At 36.0% G+C, this 18,995-nt stretch overlaps 1 protein-coding gene across 1 annotated transcript in view; it reads left to right on the top strand.

Moving 5' to 3' along the window:
• Window positions 1-320: 320 nt before the first annotated feature.
• The window catches only part of fig4a (FIG4 phosphoinositide 5-phosphatase a), a 91,735-nt gene continuing 73,060 nt past the window's right edge, over window positions 321-18,995 (top strand). Inside the window, exons 1-7 of the mRNA XM_030127869.1 lie at window positions 321-383; window positions 8,995-9,093; window positions 11,111-11,234; window positions 16,371-16,527; window positions 16,749-16,799; window positions 17,752-17,915; window positions 18,787-18,915. Of these exons, the coding sequence (XP_029983729.1) occupies window positions 321-383; window positions 8,995-9,093; window positions 11,111-11,234; window positions 16,371-16,527; window positions 16,749-16,799; window positions 17,752-17,915; window positions 18,787-18,915 (787 nt within the window). The remainder of the gene's footprint in view (window positions 384-8,994; window positions 9,094-11,110; window positions 11,235-16,370; window positions 16,528-16,748; window positions 16,800-17,751; window positions 17,916-18,786; window positions 18,916-18,995) is intronic.

Here is an 18,995-nt window from a genome sequence, read left to right as displayed (position 1 = left end):
GGGAAACACTTGACTTAATTTATTAACAAATGAAGAAAAGTAGTTATTTCGAATGGTAGTTGATATGTATATCATTATCCGTAAGGCAGTTAGTAAGTAACTAAATTACTGAGCGTAACCTCAACTAGAAATTTGCACAAAATACCGGTAGTAGCTAGCTTAGTAGCTACTTAAACATTTAGGGTTGACTATGTGTAGCCTATTCGCTATTATATATACAGTATTATTTTAATGTATTGATTTAGATATCGTATCTACATTCACTCTGCAGCTCTTGTGTTATTCATTTTGGGTTGTGACTTGATAACACACAAAGAAAAATGCCCCAGTCAGCGGGTATCATCAGTGGGATCCAGAAGATGGTTCTATATGAAACCAGAGCTGTAAGTCCTGCATCATATTTGCTAAATTTGTCGCATTATTATGGCTTGATAAATTTTGTCTACTGTCTCTTTACGTGTGAAGGTTGTCTTTTGATTTTTATCATGTTTTAAATGATATTTAATTCACACATTGCTACATGCGATTAAGGAAATGTTTATTTTTTGCACTTTCACTAAATACAAGACGCTCAGACGATACTCTTTATCTCCAACACCCAGATGGAAATATCTTTCTTAGGGTGGCTGTAGAGTAGTCGTTCTCAGCCTTTTTCTGTCGGACCCCCATTTGGAGGACGAAAAATTTCCAGGCCCCCCTCAACCCCAACAACACTGTAAAAATGGTGCAATTATAACTTTTATTGAAAGAAACATAAATATTCTAACAATACTTTTTGCTTTTCCTTGTATAATTTGTCGTGCAAATTTAAAATGACTTAGATTTTGGCCTGAATAATACAAATAAACTCAACAAGACTGCTGAGACCCTGAGACAATATTTTTCCAAATAAAAATAGGAAATTCAATAGTCTTACAACTATGACAATAAAGTTACTTTTTTTTTTTTTTTTTAAGAATAACAAACAAATATTGGTAATAAAGATGAACATTTTAACAATATTGCATGGCTGTAATGAGCCCATTTACATTGCACATCTCAGAACATTAAAGTGCAAACTGTACAAACTGTGCAAAAACAGAAACATTGCACATTTTTCTTTTCCAGTAAAATCCTTGTCCATTCTGCAAACCTAAACTCTTTGTCTAATCTAGTGACAGATCACCATGGCAGTAGATTTGTTTGTTGTATGTCCCTAAAATGAGTCCAGGGTGCTCCAACACTAAAACCTCCAGGAGAGATCCCATGCCCCCCCCCCCCCCCCACAAGTCAGTTTTAGGAAAACTGCTGTAGAGTCAGAACAGACAATATTCAGAGAAATTGCTTTTTCTGTTGACAGTTACTATTTAAACTACTGGTATCAAACACCTGAAATTTCATACAATATCTAAAGAAATTTATGAAAGGGTATTTATTTGGTCATTTGAAAACGCCAACATTTCAAGATTGTAGACATGGGATTTTACAAAAGGTGGAGAGGTTCAATTTGAGTGCATTCAGTATGCACTAGAGGGCAGCATAACAACAGCTTTCCGGTTTGCTGTTGTACAGCTTTGGAAGTGATTGATATATCATCTGTGAGGTTTCTGTAGAAATTCAATGTAATAACGGTCCCTCAGCATTGATTATTTAGTTTTAAATTCATGAATGTGGTTAATAATTGCAACAGTGTATGACATGTATAAATAAATCTGATGATAGTAAAACACATTCAATAGATTCTGTGCAAAAAGACAATGCAAAAACATTATTAAAAGTAAACAGAAATGCAAGTGTTTCTTCTGCTTCTTCATAAGGTATTGAAATAATACAATTTCCCCCCTTATATTTTAAACTACATGACCCAAAACATTTTTGAAACATCATCATCTTGTACATCAGCTAGATCATGTCAATCCAAAGTATTTAATAACTCATCCAAGAGAAGAGAGTTGCATGAGGAGAGTGCTTCATTAAGAGAGGTGCACTGAGTGTTTCTCAAGGTCAAGGAAGGATGCTTTAAGAATTCATTCCTATAATTCGCCATCATCAGAGTTTACTACAGGACTGTTCTTTTGTCCAGGATCCTTCCAAGGACAGAGCCCTTCCTTTGGAGGATTTTCAAGTATATTTCCTTTGTGATCCTCTGCAGCTAAACAAAAAAGAGCAAACCACAACTGCAAATAAAACATCAATGAAGAAGATTAAAGAGCCAGCCATTTTACCAGTGCAAAATGCATTTAAATATTGATAATGATAATTAGTTTCACATGTTAAGCAAGGGGAGGCAACTTTATTTACACTATATAATTAATTCTATAAACAAAAGCAGTTCAGTGTGATAAATAATGAAGCATTCAAAGGAAAATGAAACCATGGAAGATAAAATGTAATGAGAAAAGAAAGAGCAGAATATATCAAATTATAATCAAAGAGGCTAATGTAATTAAAGAGCAGAACTGAACAGATAAACACTTCTGCACATTCATTATTGTCCTTGTAAATGTATTCATTGGTTTTCTCTTAAATTCTATTGATGTGTGTCAGTGCTTTACTGAACCACTGGGGGCAGGATGTCATCTGCTCATGACTTCCATTCATTAGTGCATTGATCAGTAGGAAGGAGGCTTGGAAGGAGGTGACTACCAAGGAAAGACGCTTGGCTTGGAAACAGTCAGTCACTGCTTTGACAATGGAATTAGTAAAGCAGCTTTTGATTACAACCTACAGAAGAAAATGCAACATGACTCAACCAAGATCCACAACGTGGGAGAAAAAAAATTATTTTAACACGTCACAGTGGATAAATAATTGTTTACAGTTATAACCGTAAATCAAACTTTAGAGACTGTTTCCACTTAAGCATCAGATAGCATTTCTTAGATGCCCCTTTGTTTTACATTTTGTTCTATTATTGCCCCCCTGGAAAATGACTGATTACACTGTGCAACAAAAAGTAACTTGTCGTCTGCTACTCAAGGAATATGATGTCTTCTTAACTGATTTTTGGTCACTAAAAATGAAACTGCAATCAGAATCTTGCCATCACGTCAGGTTTTTAAGTTATATGCATTTTTATAAAGTAGCCCATATGCGGTATTTGACGATTTATTGTTACGCTATAAAACAGACTTGAGTGCTTCATGACTATTTATTTGCATCTTATTTGGCTAACAATGATTGATTGAACATGTGCAATATTGAGTAAATCAAGAACGTGTATCAGAACATGCAATGCAAACTAGAAAAATCTTATTATAAAATAGAACTTAAACACTCAATATCTTAATTATGGCCAATGTCAGTTGTTTTTAAAAGTGTTTGATGCATTTACTCTTATGCTTGTGGGAGGTGTGGGTTTCTCGCTGAAGAAACCAGCAATAATCCCCCATCATATTTGAGTTGAACTGTCCTTGATACCTGTTTTCCATAACTGAAATATCTTGGTGAAACCGTTCTCCATGCTCATCACTTACATCACCCATATTGGGTGGAAAAAAATCAAGATGAGAATGCAAGAAGTGCATTTTAAGTGACATTCTACAACCCATTTGCTGATAGGCTTGAAGCATGTTGTCAACTATTTCAGCATACTGTTCACTTCTTTGGTTCCCAAGAAAGTTCTGCACAACCAGCACAAATGCTTCCCATACTGCAAGTTCCAAAGGACTGAGCCTAGTTTTAAACTCATTGTCTTTCACCATTTCACGTATTTGGGGCCCAGTGAATATGCCTGCCTTCAGCTTAGCATCAGATTTCTCCTCGCCAAACTTCCTTTTGAGATACTGAAAACCTTCACCATTCTGATCCATTGCTTTTACAAAATTTTTCATAAGACCTAATTTAATATGAAGTGGTGGCAGGAAGATTTTCTGTGGATCTACCAATGGCTTATGCTGGACATTGTACCTACCAATAGTGTGTTCCAGTCTTACAGGCCAGAATTTCACAGAGTAATGATTTCTGTCATCACGACTGTCCCAAAGACACAAGAAGCACATATGTTTCGTGTAGCCTAACTGCAGACCTGTGAGAAGGGAAACCACTTTGAGATCACCACAGATATTCCACTTGTGAACCGAGTAATTAATCAGTTTCAGCAGAATTTCCATTGACTCGTATGTTTCTTTCATTCCTACAGCATGGGCTAAAGGAACGGATGGTTTAATATTACCATTGTGGAGCAGTACAGCTTTGAGGCTTACTTTGCTGGAGTCAATGAAGAGTCTCCACTCATTGGCCACATGTTCATATCCTAGCTCATGCATAAGACCATTGACATCCAGGCAGAAGCACACATTATTTTCTGTGTTATAGAACACAGCTAAGCTTGTATGGCGATCCCTGAAGTGGGAAATTTTGGTACCCGTCTGCAGGAGGTTCCACTGTTGTAGTCGAGATCCCAAAATTTCAGGCTTTTCTTTGGATAGTGCCAGGTCTCTCACTAGGTCATTGAGCTCTTCTTGACTGAGCAAGTGAGGCTTCTTTTCCTGAAATTCAGGTTCATTCATTTCATCAGCATCAGTTCCATTGCTTTCTTCATCATCAGTGTTACTCTCAATTGCAGCAGCTGCTGGAGGTACTGGCAAAGGATTCTCTAAGTCATGAGGAACTGGCTTAAGAGCAGACATACAATCTGGATACACAATGCTTGACTTGTTTTTTTTAGAGAATCCAGCAATATTTGTCATACAGAAGTAGCAGTCAGAAGCATGGCTTGTTGGCTCTCGCCATACCATTGGCACAGCAAATGGCATACCTTTCCTTTTGCCATTTAACCACTGTGTAAGGCCTGAATTACACACAGTACAACAAATATGGGGTGCCCAGCCTTTATCTTGGTCTCCAACTTTACATCCAAAGTAATACTTGTAGGCAGTTTTCACTCTGTCAGCAAGGTTTTTACGCTGGCCACGTGGAGTGTATTTGCCACAAATATAGCAAAAGTTATCAGGGTGATTTACACAGCGACGCCTCTCCATTTTGCTCTTATTAGTGAAAAAGATTATGTGATTGTAAAACTATATGTTGTAAAATGAAGAGCTATTCTATGCATGAAAGACACCTTAACTTTCAAGAGCTTGTTGAGCCAAAATACTTTTATTCTCTTGCATTTACACGGCCATCATTATTATGCGGTTATTCATTACAAAATAAAGCCTATCTATAATAAGAAATCCTGATGTGCTGGCAAAATTTCAACTTCAGATTAGAACTCAGTGGACATGATATAGCCTATAACACATGTTTTCACCCCAGTAGCAAAATCTCTGTTGACCAGTGTTATATAACGATTCTGCTGTATCAGTGCAATGGATGTAATCTACTTCCAAACACTAATAGTGAAACATTTGTCACAGTGAAGGTAATTTTTTATTGATGGTTTTTGTGTCATATCGTTTTAGTGAAGTAACTATTTTGGACAAAAAGGACAAAGCATGACACGAGGAGGTGAGGAACAGTACAAAATGGCATTAGAACTGTACTGATACAGGGTGTTCCAATTTGACATTCTGTGGTGCAAAGAAAATCTTTAGTCATCTTGCAACTCAGTAGGAGAAAATAATGACTTTTAAGACACAGGTATACTGGGAAGACACACGGATTCTAACAAGAAACATGTTAGAATGTAGGTTAAAGATCGAATAGATAGGATGGTTATCTTTAATGTTTATTTGTAATGCATATACTGAAATACCAACATACATTCAAGTTAATCAGAAGCTTATATGGCATGTTCTGGATTTCATTAATATAGAATTTTACAAGGCTCTTCTTAATTCATTCCCCCAAGAGTGTTTAATTATAGGGTCCAATCAAGTGAAAGTGAACATCAACATAAAAAAAATTAATTTGCACACATATTTATCAACTGTGCTCATTTTTTAGCTAAAGATCTCTATTTTATGGAACTGTTGTCCTTTTTAAAATACCACTTGTAGAAAAAAGTTACAACCGATTTTATCAAGAGTACTTTTTACCCCATGGCCATGCCTCAGACATAAAAATATAGCTTGAATTTGATGCTAAAAATTATATCTAAAAAAACTGATCATCATAAATGTAAGTGTGGATGTATGGTGTAGTGAGGGGTTGTAAAATATGGAACAGAACTGCATTTTAGTATTTTTTTAGTATTTATTTATTTGCACATACAAATATAAAATCAGACAAATACATGTACATATCTCTCTTGGGAGAGAGGAGGCTCCGAAAATGTGCAGGTGAGGTCGGAAACCCGAAAGGCTTATAGAATGACCTCACCTTGACCGAGCTATATTTTAAACAAAATGAAAGCATGTCATTTGCATACCTTCCTTGAAGTAGAGGGATAAATAAAAATGACATAAAAGTAAGAAATGATGATTATATCTCAATAAACATAATTTCTTAAAAAAAAACATAAAGAGTTAAAAGAAATGAAAAATAATGATAAAGCAATAATAGTAGTTGTAATAGAAACAGTAAATACATAGATAAATAAATAATTAGATGGGAAAACATGAGATTCTGAACATGAACAGTGTTGCTCAGTGCAGCCAGGGTAGAATGGGAGAGAGGGTAGGAGGGTGCACTAGGCTGGAGTTGGGACCTTTCCAGGTGGAAAAGCCCACAGCAGGCAAGAAAACAAAACTGCAACAAGATATTATACAGTCCCTGCCCAAACAGAACGCATTAACTCCTTATATTGCTTTACACTACAGGGCAGGGGCCATCACAGATATTCATAAACATAATGTGCATGCACGTTTAATCCCCCTTGGCCGAATATAGTGTAAGATTCTGTTGAAAGTTACTGCCCTATAATTTAGATTAGATTGTCTATGTGTAAAACTTATTACATACATATTTAGATGTGAAAGTACTTAGATATTATAACTGCACAAGGCTATTTGACCTTGAAAAAGTAGGTCAAGGTCACCTATTTTTAATAGGCTTCTGCTCCATGCCAAGACGCCTCCACAGCAAGGTTATTATCGTTAACGAAAACGAATGAAATGACGAAAACTAAAATTGAAAAAACATTTTCGTTAACTGAAATTAATAAAAACTCTAATTAAAAGAAAAAGACGATAACTAACTGAAACTGTATCGTGAGCTTACAAAACTAACTAAAACGTATAAAAATTATGGATACAATTCCCTTCGTTTTCGTCTTTGTCAATGTCGGATTGATATGAAATTAATTTATTTCGCTCCAGCAGTTTTAGCTGGTGACACCATAGGACACTTCACAGTCTGTCATGTCTGGTCACTGGTGGTTTCCAGTCGTCTTCTGGTCCCCACTCTACCTGGAACATACAGACTAAAGCTGGGACAAAGCAGCACAGTCTTGTCTGGGATTGACTGTAGTGATACATGGGTCGTTTTTTTTTTTTTTTTTTTTTTTTTGGCATACCGTGTGTGTGCGCATGAGTGACAGAGACAGAGCAGAGCTAAAGGACAGAGTCAGTGTTGAACTAGCATCCAGGTAAAAACTGGAGAGTTTATCACCATGAAAAGACCTTCCAAGCCCTGAACTGCACAGTTTAGAAGAGGAGAAAAGAGGAGGATGAAAACTAATCCAATTACAGAGGTTTTGAACCTGTTAGAATGTTCAAAAACGTTTGATGTTACTAGCTACAGCTAGCTGAACTGAACTGAAGCAAAGTTGGCTAATAATGGAACTGCAGATGATTAAGAGATGAGATATCTGCTAAGGTGTGGTTTACTGATGAGGAACTGGGTTAGATATGTTTATAAGTGGTTTATATATGTTTCTGTCTGCTTTAACTGCTGGTTAGCTGGTTTATAATAGGTTCCTATCTGCTTTAACTGCTGGTTAGCTGGTTTGTATATGTTTCTATCTGCTTTAACTGCTGGTTAGCTGGTTTATATCTGTTTCTATCTGCTTTAACTGCTGGTTAGCTGGTTTGTATATGTTTCTGTCTGCTTTAACTGCTGGTTAGCTGGTTATATATGTTTCTATCTGGTTTAACTGCTGGTTAGCTGGTTATATATGTTTGTATCTGGTTTAACTGCTGGCTGCTTTGTGCATCTCCTCTCATGCTTTGCACATCTTCGCATTGTTTCACGTAAGTGACGTTGTGTATGGATTGCACCCCCCCTCAACCTGCTATAGGGAATTTATACATTGTACGGTACATTGTGTCTCTGCTCAGTCCATGAGCCGCCCTAACCCGACCCCCAAATAAAGTGTCCAGGGTAACCCATATCTGCGCCTCACTAATTTCTTTGAATAGGATGATGAGGAAGATAAAATATATGAAATAACTAAAACTAATACTAAAACTAAACTAAACTAAACTAAAACTAAGCATTCAGAAAAAAACGATAACTAATAAAAACTAACAAACCTGCTCTAAAAACTAATTAAAACTAACTGAATAAGAGAAAAAAAAGTCAAAACTAATTAAAACTAAACTATAATTAAAAATCCAAAACTATTATAACCTTGCTCCACAGTATAAATTTGGTGCTGATATCTCAATGCATTCTTCAGATAATGTGATTATGTCATTGAATGGACAGACAGACAGACGAACAGATGACTAAACGATTACAATACCGCTCGGCCAAGAGGTAAAAATTAAACTTCATGCCGTGAGCCTCCATCTCATAACGTTGTCTGATAGTTTCATCATTAAACTCACATCTACTGACAGTTTAGATTGACTATTAACAGGCATGTTCCCATGGGCAGTGTGGTGGTGCAGTTATTAGCACTTTCACCTTATAGCAAAAAGCTCCTGGGCCTTTATGTGTGGAGTTTATATCTTCTCTACAGGTATTGTGGCTTTCTCCTACTGTCCAAAAACAGGCACTATAATAGGCTGATCAGTTCTTCAGTGTCTAAAATCAAAGATTAATACATTTCTTTAAAAATCCACCATCAATTGTCATCAACATGAACTTATTTGGAGCTGTGTGAGCCATATTACAAAAGCCTTTGTTTTATGAAATGCATTGTAACCTAAAGTGCTTTCATGACTCTTTTGTCTTTCTTTGTTGCAGCGATATTTTTTGGTGGGGAGCAATCAGGCACAGACCAAGCACAGAGTTCTAAAGATTGACCGCACAGAACCCAAGGATCTGGTCATAATCGACGATAAGGTGAGGCCTGAGTTTCTACTAGAGTTGGTACAGTGCTAATGTATATGCTTATGTAATACAGTACAGTACGCCTGGGGGGAAATTGTACAATCACTCAGCCTGTCCCAAGTGTATTGTCGATGACAGGTTAGCTGATGAGTGCTGACTGCACCCCCTTTTCTTCTCTGTTGCTCATTACCAGGATGTATGAGCTAGAAGTTGATTTGTTTGCTCATATTGTAGGCGATTATTATTATGATGTGTTTGCTGTTATGCAGCATCCATCACTAGCTATCCATCACCCCACGCTCTCATTTCTACAGATATTACACTAACCTCAGAAAACTTAGTAGTTTTTTTTCTTTTGAGTGGCACAAGATAGTGCTTTATAAATCGAGTCTGGAGACACGAGAATGTGATGGAGTGGAGGTGAGAGGGTTTAAAGCAGGTAGTACAACCTCAGCTTTTACTTTCTTTTTATGATTATATGGACAGAGCTGACACATATGCAGTAATGGAATAAAAGGCTTCTTAGACTCCCTTAAATTAAGGTCAGGTGAATATCCTTTATTAATGTGATATTACACAACTCCTGTACATGTTATACATAAAATATTTAATTCCACAAATACAGCAAAGGTGAACATGAGTAATAAAGGTACATAAATCATTACTCTATTTCCATTTTGTAAAGTTATGGAGAAAAAAGGGTGATAGAGGAGCTGTTGTATGGTGTAAAAAGGATAAAAAGGTTCTTCTATTACCAGGGAGAGAATATATGTATGTAAATATGTAAACACTTGAAAAACTTTATTCTTAAATTTTTATACTTTCAAGAACATTTATTTCTACCTGTCTTTTCTTTTCCACTGGTGTGTTGCATATTGCTGCTGTATACTATTAAATTTCCCCATGGTGTGATCAATAAAATCTTATCTTATCTTATCTTATCTTATCTTATCTTATCTTATCTTATCTTATCTTATCTTATCTTGCGTGTTGTTGGTCCATTTTTTGGAGTAAATAATTTGAAGGACACTTGAATTTTTAGTTAATATTGCAGGAAGAATTTGGATCACACCTAATCTATTTTTCATTTAATTGCTTCTCTAATGGTTTTGTAGAAAATATTGGCGCATTATAAAAAAAAAAAAAAGCTTGTTAGTCATCCATTTATTACAGCACAGAAAAAGATGTCTATATCTGCAAATCTAACTGCATCTGAATCAACTTTTCTATCAGTTTTAGAGTATGGTGGTGTTCTATATTCTTCAGCTGTTTATCACTCTGCTTTAAGATTTAATACTCATGATAAATACAACACTCATGGTGAATTTGTGTGACATAGCTGTGTGGAATTTTCTTTCTTCAAACCACGATAAACACTGGATCTTATTTATTTATAAAGCACTTATTGGTCTTTTACCACCATACATCAGTTCATTACCATCTTTTGCATCCATCTTGCACCCATAAAACCCACTCAGATTGTTTTATTATGTTGCAAATGACACCTATTTTCCCTAATCTTAGCAAATCTAGTTTTATTCATTGTGCAGCTATAACATGAAACAGCAGTTGAAAATATTAAGGATGTATTACTTGTATTTTTAGGGCAATTAAAATGTGTAATTTCCCCATATTTTACTAATAATTCTTTTTGTTTTAGTCATTTTAAACGCTTTATATATTTTTTATTGGTTTTTATTGTTTTATTTGTTTTGCTGTTATTACCAAGTTGCTTTTTATTGCCCATGTTCTGTACCTAGTAACATTCTAATTTTATTTTTTGTTAGGTTTTCTGTTGTTTCTGGAATCAACTATTTCTACCATGACTATTTTCGTGTTTTCTCAGTATTAGAAAACAAGGCCTTGATCTCAGTATGTTCAGAGATAAAATGAGGGTTATACATCTTTTCTTTGGTAAGGTAATACATAATATGTGATTTGTTCTGTCTTCCAACCCTGATTCATATTGTTAGAATGGAGGCTGAGCAGTGCTTGAGCCTCAAGGATGTTTATTGTCTGTTTTCTGTAGCATGTGTATAACCAACAAGAGGTACGGGATTTGCTGAGCCGGCTGGACTTGGGAAACCGCACTAAGATTGGCCAGAAGGGCTCCTCGGGCCTGTCCAGGTCCGTTACTGCCATTGGTATTGTGGGTAAGCACACTATTGTCCACCACCTCCTGATTACTCTTTTTTTTCTGTCTGTCTTCACCTGGGATGGCAATAACTACTGAGAGTCACAATGAAGACAATCCCCATTTTGGAAGTATTAGTTTTGCAGGTTTGGGTGCTGACCTGATTTTGCATACAATACACATTTCAGGAAATGAAATATGCCGAGATGAAAAGAACACCTGTCCTTTATATTTCACCGTGCAGCAATATAACCATAACATTACATCTACTACTATCTTTTTAAAGCTTCCGTTTTCAGGTTTGAAGTAATGACCTCTTTTCAGAAGCAGCACAAACCTTTTGCATCTTCATCACTTTTCATTCCCCTCTGTACATCTTTATTCGGCAAAACGTTATATGGTTGAAACTTTCTTACCTTATTTTGTCCCTTTATTCCCAACAAAAATTATTAAAGTTCCTCATGCAATATTTACTGACAGTAAGTTGGTGAGTTCCTAATTACTTTTTAGTTCAGGGGACATTAACTGTGGTCCCCAATCAAACATAGCAGGTGACAATAATGGTCCCCAATACTGGATACCATTTACTATTAAATACAAAAAAAAAGCATGACAAGCTACTGTAGAGACAAAGCAACATAACATAGTGACTCATCCAAACATAGTGATCAATATTATTTTCCATTTCTGTTAATGTAATAGTATATATAATATATTATAGTATACATAGTAAGTGGGTCTTCCAAAATTCACTTAATTTACATTTCATTTTACACTGGACCTGTAATACTAGTGAAAAATCATAATTTTATCCATAATCTTTAATATATGATTATTGATTAATTTATGGACACAATGCCTCTTCTCTATGATGCATTTTTTTGTCATTTATATGATTGGTTTCATGTTCATATAGCTGTATTTTTTTAACCCATAAAGACCCAGTGCTACTTATATATTGGTTCCCAAATGAAATTTTCTCTCTATCTAGCCTTTCTTTTATGATTTATCACCATTTATTTATAATATTGTCCTCTGTATTTTGCATTTTATCAATATAAATCATGTATTTTCCTGTATTTAATTTACTGAACATGAATATGTTCATAAAAGCTCAGATTAAAGTTGAGGGATATTATATCAAAAACAGATAAAACTGCAGAAAAAAAAGGACTTTTTCAGTCCAGTCTCTCAATAACTGAACATAAACTCAGTGTGTCTATCCACTGTCATTGATCCAACTCCATGGGTTTTACTGGTGATTCAATGTTGTAGAAGATGACAGTGTTTCCGCAGTAACAATGGAGCCTCTAAATGTACAAATGGGTCATATCTGATGACAAACTATTTTACGCTCATTATTTACATGTATTGATAGGATTAGTGGATCAACAGGTATTAAACAGTTGACATCAGTAGATGATTTTGGTCGGTGATGGATGTTTGGCTCTTTATGGGTGAATTACAAACTTCTTTTGGCTCAGTCTGTGTAAACACAAAGCCATAGAAGCTAAGGCTGTTTTGGCTCCAAGTCGGTATCAGCAATATTAACCGGTTAAATTAGGTTTTATCTCGGTAGCTTTAGGTGGGTCAGTCACACTGACACAGACAATTTTGACTTTGATGTCTGCTTCAATAAGTGATAGCTTTTTTTCCCACTGTGCCTTGGTGCCATTTGTGTTCACAAGCTGCTTTTCACTGAAGTCGGTGGGTAATCTGGAATCAAAGAGTATAGTCAGTACAGTGTATTCTGAATGCTCCGTAGCTGTTCTTATTACAGGATGTAATGACAGCCATTATTCTAAGTGTATTTTTACTCACTTTCATCTGACTGTTTTGTCAGTCTGACCCACCTCTGGTAGGCCAAAACCAAATGGGATTACCAATGGAGTGTCAGTTGGGAAAGCATAAAATGAATGAGTATAACTGGGTTGTGGAAGTGTAGTTTGCTCTCAGGCATCAGGACAGATACTAAAAGCTTAGTCTGAGACGTCTATACATGTTAAAACTGAAATTGAAGGTTTTGTTTATGTTTATATGTGGAGTTTTAATGTGGAACTCATCACCTTTGTCATCACTAGGCCTTTCACAATCAAATAACCACTATGTCGAAATTATTTTACGTAATTTGATAACCATCTCCATTTCCCTGTTGGTGAAAGTAACAAATAATTCAGTTCAATTTTATTTGTAGAGCCCTATATCACAACAAGGTTGCCTCACAGGGCTTTACAGAATTATTTGGATATGAAAACAAACAGCAGTCAAATAAACAGTAAAATAACAGTAAAATAAGAGCAATAAAATAAAATAAGAGCTAAAATATGAGCTTTCATGATTTCTTTTTTTTTATCCTATCTTTTTTTTTTTTTTTCCATTTTAACATTGTGTGACTGGTGCTCTTAATGTTGCACCTCATTCTTCTTCTGGTATGAATTTAATGTTAAACTAGCCCTGCAGTGGTTTATTTTGATTTTGCACTTTGATTGTACTGAACTTTGCATATTTAAGTCATGTTGCATCTGCCATGTTTAGGTGCTATTAACAAGGCAAACAGAAGTATACGGTAACTAATTTTTTATGTTTCAAATTTCTATACTTCTTCCTTTTCTTCATAAAGTGTATGTTGCAAATAGTAAGTTAAATTGTTATTATTTTACATGCAGTAAAATTGTTAATTGCAGTAATTTGTATAGCCTAGTAACTGTACAATGGCACCAGGGTATCTGTGACATAACCCACCTGTGGTAGAGATTTTTTTTTATCCTTAAAAGTAATGTTATACAATTTTCAACTGAGTTACATAAAAACCTTTTACCTTCATGAGGCAAATATTACTTATAATATTGAGGTAATTCAAACCCACATGAAGACCTTCAATGTCATATTATCTATTGAAGGTCATACATGATCCAAATAACACATTCAAGAGCTAAAAATACCACAATGATTACAATGCTGTATTTGGTCTGGGTCTGGTTTTAATTCTCAAGACCTAAATCAGTTGAATGGTAGTTACAATATAGCGAAATATGGCACAGAAAATGAATTGGCTTAACAAATTGCATAACTAGTTACAAAACACTCGAGTGAATAACCTCGTTTGTCGGTCAGTGTCACTGCTGATCCACAAGCAACTCAATAGGTGCCCTACAAATCGGCTTGGTAGGGTTTTTTTCTCCACATCAACTCTGTGTTCACTTAAATAACATCGTAACATGCACAGATAATTCACAATCTTTTACAGCATTTTTCTCAGATGAATCCTATATAAGGTTTATCTGTTGGTTTGTATATCAATACCCACTGGTTTAAAAGTGTGATATCTCATCACTAACATTAACTAGATCTCAAGGACTGGATTTTGGCTAAAGACTGATGTGACCTCCCCAACATGAAGGAACTAGGGCTGCATGATACTGGAAAAAACTGACATTGCGATTTTTTTTTTTTTTTTTTAACCTTGCGATATATGTATTACGATATGAAATAGCTGTGTGGTGCTGACATAAATGGTCAAATAAATTAGTTGTCTTTCGTCTTGTTGTGGCTACAATTGCAAGGTACTATCAACACAGAACATGTGTTTCAATATCATCCGTCTTGTAGCTGAAATAAATCCAGATAACTGATGTTGCTTTTCTTTTTGGCACCAAGTCTTCATTTTCGGTAATTTTCTTTTGTTCATTGCTCATTTTTCAATGTTGTTACCAGCGACTCACTCCGTGCGCAGGGGCGCGTCTGCTTCGGCAAACTGATTAAGAACGATTGCGATGGGTGTGTGTCAGGTACCCTTGAAATTAGTTGAGAACATGTTGAGTTCATTTGCCTCCAACATTGCAGGACCTGCGATGTGACTATTGCGCACATGTACATTGCGATGATGATGCTCAAACGATATATTGTGCAGCGCTACAAGGAACTACATGAACAGATTCTGATGCATCTGGTAACCAGCGCCTTTCTAGTTTGAAACTACAACGCTGACCTGTCAAGCATTTCAGTCAAAAATAAAATGACTTGAAACCTGTAACAAATTGTTTTCCTTTGACCTCAAGTGTGAACCATTACAGACGTGTCCATGTTCTACATCAGGGGTGTCCAAATCTGGTCCTCGTGGGCCGATATCCGGCATGTTTTAGATATTTCCCTCTTCCAGCACGCCTGATTTAATTAATAATCAGCTTGTCATCATGCTCTGCAGAAACCTGTTATGATGTAATGGCTTCCAGGTGAGGAGGAAGAGGGAAATATCTAAAACATGCAGGAGACCGGTAGATACACATAGAATCTACATGTTGGAAGAAAAAAAAAAAAACAATGGAGAAAACAAACAAGACAAACCAGTGGAAAAAAAAGGTGAAATAATTGCTGACTAAACCTCATGCTTGGTTGGGATGTAGTCATCTAGTGAGTCAAAGGAAAAGCTAGAAAACAGCAGGTTGTTTTTACTTGCACTCAAAAAACTTAAGGGTACCTGTTGTGATTTTTCATTGTTAGCTATTTCAAAAGATCACAAGTCATACTAGACGGTCTGTCATGTAACTTTCGTCATAGTATGTGTGAGTACTAAGTCACGACTCCGTCAGTCAGGCATGGTCACCGACACGTTACCTCCTTCACATGCTTTTCCAGCACCGGTAGTGACACAGACTCATTGATTTGTCCGATTAGCTGGACTGCAATGGGACTGGTCACTGACCCTGTGTGGTAGACACCATTCTACATAAGATGACACATTATCGGTCAGTGCTGGGTCACATCTCTAGGACAGTGATGGAGTACAAAGCTTACGGCTCCACAAACAACAAGCGCAGAAGTCCACTCAATCTAGCTCATTGACTGCTGCTTCTTTACTTGCACTCGATCCTCCGGAATCGATGTGGGTTCATCACTTCTGGCCGGCAATGGCTGGTCCCCATAGGTTCTGCCCCTGTGTGTAATTAATGTAATAAAAAGATCCAGTGTAGTGCATTTATGGTGATTTTTTTTTAAATTTTGTTTTTTTTTTTTCTGAATTTGCGCCTTTCTTGCTTGTAAGTAATACACAAAACACAATTAACGTCATAAGCATAACCAGTACAGGTGCACTTTAACAAGTTCAAGAGCCAGAACTCGGACCTGTTATTGAACTTATGGTTCTTGTTCCCTACAGGCTTTGTACGGTTCCTTGAGGGGTACTACATTGTGTTGATCACCAAGCGCAGAAAGATGGCTGACATTGGCGGCCATTCCATCTACAAGATTGAAGACACCAGCATGATTTATATCCCCAATGACTCGGTCCGGGTCACTCACCCTGATGAAGCGAGGTACTGTTTTGTTCTTTTTATTGTACAGTGGATATTATTACTGCAAATTTTTCTAATGACTTCAGGTAACAAATTCTCATCATTCCACTATGGATAATCCAACGTAATGTCATCACACAAGCCCAAATTCCAGGACTTTGCACAACTTTTTACTTCATGGAAGAAATTTTGTGAGGATGTTGATGATCTTGACTTTACCAAGTTTTTTTTTTCTCTTGTAGATATGTGCGGATCTTTCAGAATGTGGACCTATCCAGCAACTTTTATTTCAGGTAAACATAAAGAAAAGTAGTCTTTGTAAATGTAGATGTACAGTCATGGAAAAAATGATTAGACCATCAAAAGTCATCAAAAACAATGGTTATGCAATCAAGTACTAACTCCTGTGTGTATCATGTGACTAAAACAGACAAAAAAACCATGGAATGCGTAAAAGTACTGTTTTTGTCAGTACAATGCCATAGATATTGATGTAAAAACTTAAGTGATTTTGGTTATTGTCAAGAAAACCATGGAAAATGGATAGATATCAGCTCTGAAATTAAACTCTTCTGAGCTATTTTTGTTGTTATCATTATATTTGTCCAAACAAATGTACCTTTAGTTGTACCAGGAATTAAAATGAACAAGAAATGGAAGAAAACAAGGGGTAGTCTAATGATTTTTTCCATGACTGTATAGCAGTTGTTTACAAAAGTCAACTCTCACTTAATATCAACTCCATTGTTTTTCACAATTCAAGAAAAGATTCTATTTGGTTTGCATTTGTGCCATAGACCAAGTGATTTACTTTTGCAATTTTTACAGCCTTTACTGCTCCAGTGCTTGTCATTATGTGTATTTTGATGTAGATATGAATGGAGATTTTTCTATCATTAAGTAGTCGACTGAAAAAAAAAAAATTGCAGAGAGTAAAGTTTTAGTTCTTCTCAATGCCATAAACTCCACACAAGGCTAGGCACATGTGAAGCGGAGCACTCTTAGATAAAGCCTACTAACGAAAGTATGTTAAGTATATCTGTCCTTTATTTCCTATTTTGTGACACAATATATCTCTTCTCCTTGGTTATCACTGCAAAGCCTGAAAACGTGTATACCAAGAACATGAGTCATTTAAGCACGTATATACGAGTCACCTTGTCATCATTGGTCTTGTATGACTTGTGCGTACTTTCTCAACCTACCTACATGTTTCAAGTCACATGTATGCTGTGTGTCATACAGCTACAGCTATGACCTTAGCCACTCGCTGCAGTACAACCTGACTTTGCTACAGAGGCCATATGAACTGTGGTCATCAGCTGCTTCCTCCACCGAGGATGAGGTGCACACGAAGAGCAAGCAGGACAGCTTTGATATCTTTGAAGATGAAGGTCTGCCTACGCAAGGTGAGCTGAAATTGGTTAATAGCTTGCACTTAAGTACAAGCATTTTTGGACAAACAAATAAAGCAGCTTCACACTATTACCTTAAAACTTCCTGGCGGAAGGTGGAGTTCCTGCAGGACTGTTCAAGGTGTCTGCAGATTCTTGAAATGTCTTAAAGCAGTGATATTTTTGCTTTTTTAAATGGAATTATGCATTTTAAAACAATTCAGTTAAATTCTTCATTATTTTTGCAATTAACAAATTAGTTGTTTCATTTATAAGTTTTAAAAGAAGTTGTTAAAATATTGATCTGGGTTTCCCAAACCCTAAGATTACTTGTATCGTCATAACTCAAATATGTTGGCTTTGCTTTCAGAAGAGTAAATGGCAAGTTTTAGAAGCTGAATTCAGATTTAAAAAGATACCAAGATAATTTTCACTTGTTCCATTGGCAGATTTTTTTTTTTTTTTTTTGCTCGATTCAAGATTTTTTTTGCTTAATTCAAGCTAAAATATCTGCCAATGGAACAAGTGAAAATGATCTTGGTAAGATTTCTTGAAATAAGATTTTCAAGATCTATTGTGTAAAAAGAAGTTCTTATATCTCATTGTAAAGTTACACTTTAGGTGACCGTCTTATTTTAAGCATGATGAGATATTTTGACTAGAAATGAGAAAAATACACATGGTAAGATTTTGATTTTTTGCAGCATAAGCATCAGTCTCACTCAAATCATTTTAATACCAGTGTTCCTTCAAGCTATCATGTTCCACAACTTATCTCATCTTACTCTCCATTTTCCATTTCCTGCTTTCTTACTAATAATTAAGTCAGGTACCAGTTCAGTAAAATGATCCAGAGGTTTTATGTGTTTGTGCTTTTCCGCTACAGTGGTTTACGGCCTCCAGAACGAGCCGTACTACAAGTACGTGTGGAACGGGAAGCTGCTGGAACGAGTCAAGGACATAGTGCATCATGACTGGCTCATGTACATAATCCACGGCTTTTGTGGCCAGTCCAGTATCCTTTCCCTAATGTCGAGTCAATTCTGCTTGATTTTTGCATAAATGTGTGTCTGCTGTTTTTCTTTATAATGCATC

Source organism: Sphaeramia orbicularis, chromosome 24, assembly GCF_902148855.1.
Source record: "Sphaeramia orbicularis chromosome 24, fSphaOr1.1, whole genome shotgun sequence".
In the NCBI taxonomy this organism is placed as follows: Eukaryota; Metazoa; Chordata; class Actinopteri; order Kurtiformes; family Apogonidae; genus Sphaeramia; species Sphaeramia orbicularis.
The sequence above is the reverse complement of the archived record's forward strand: the minus strand, read 5'-3'. Positions and strand labels throughout refer to the sequence as shown.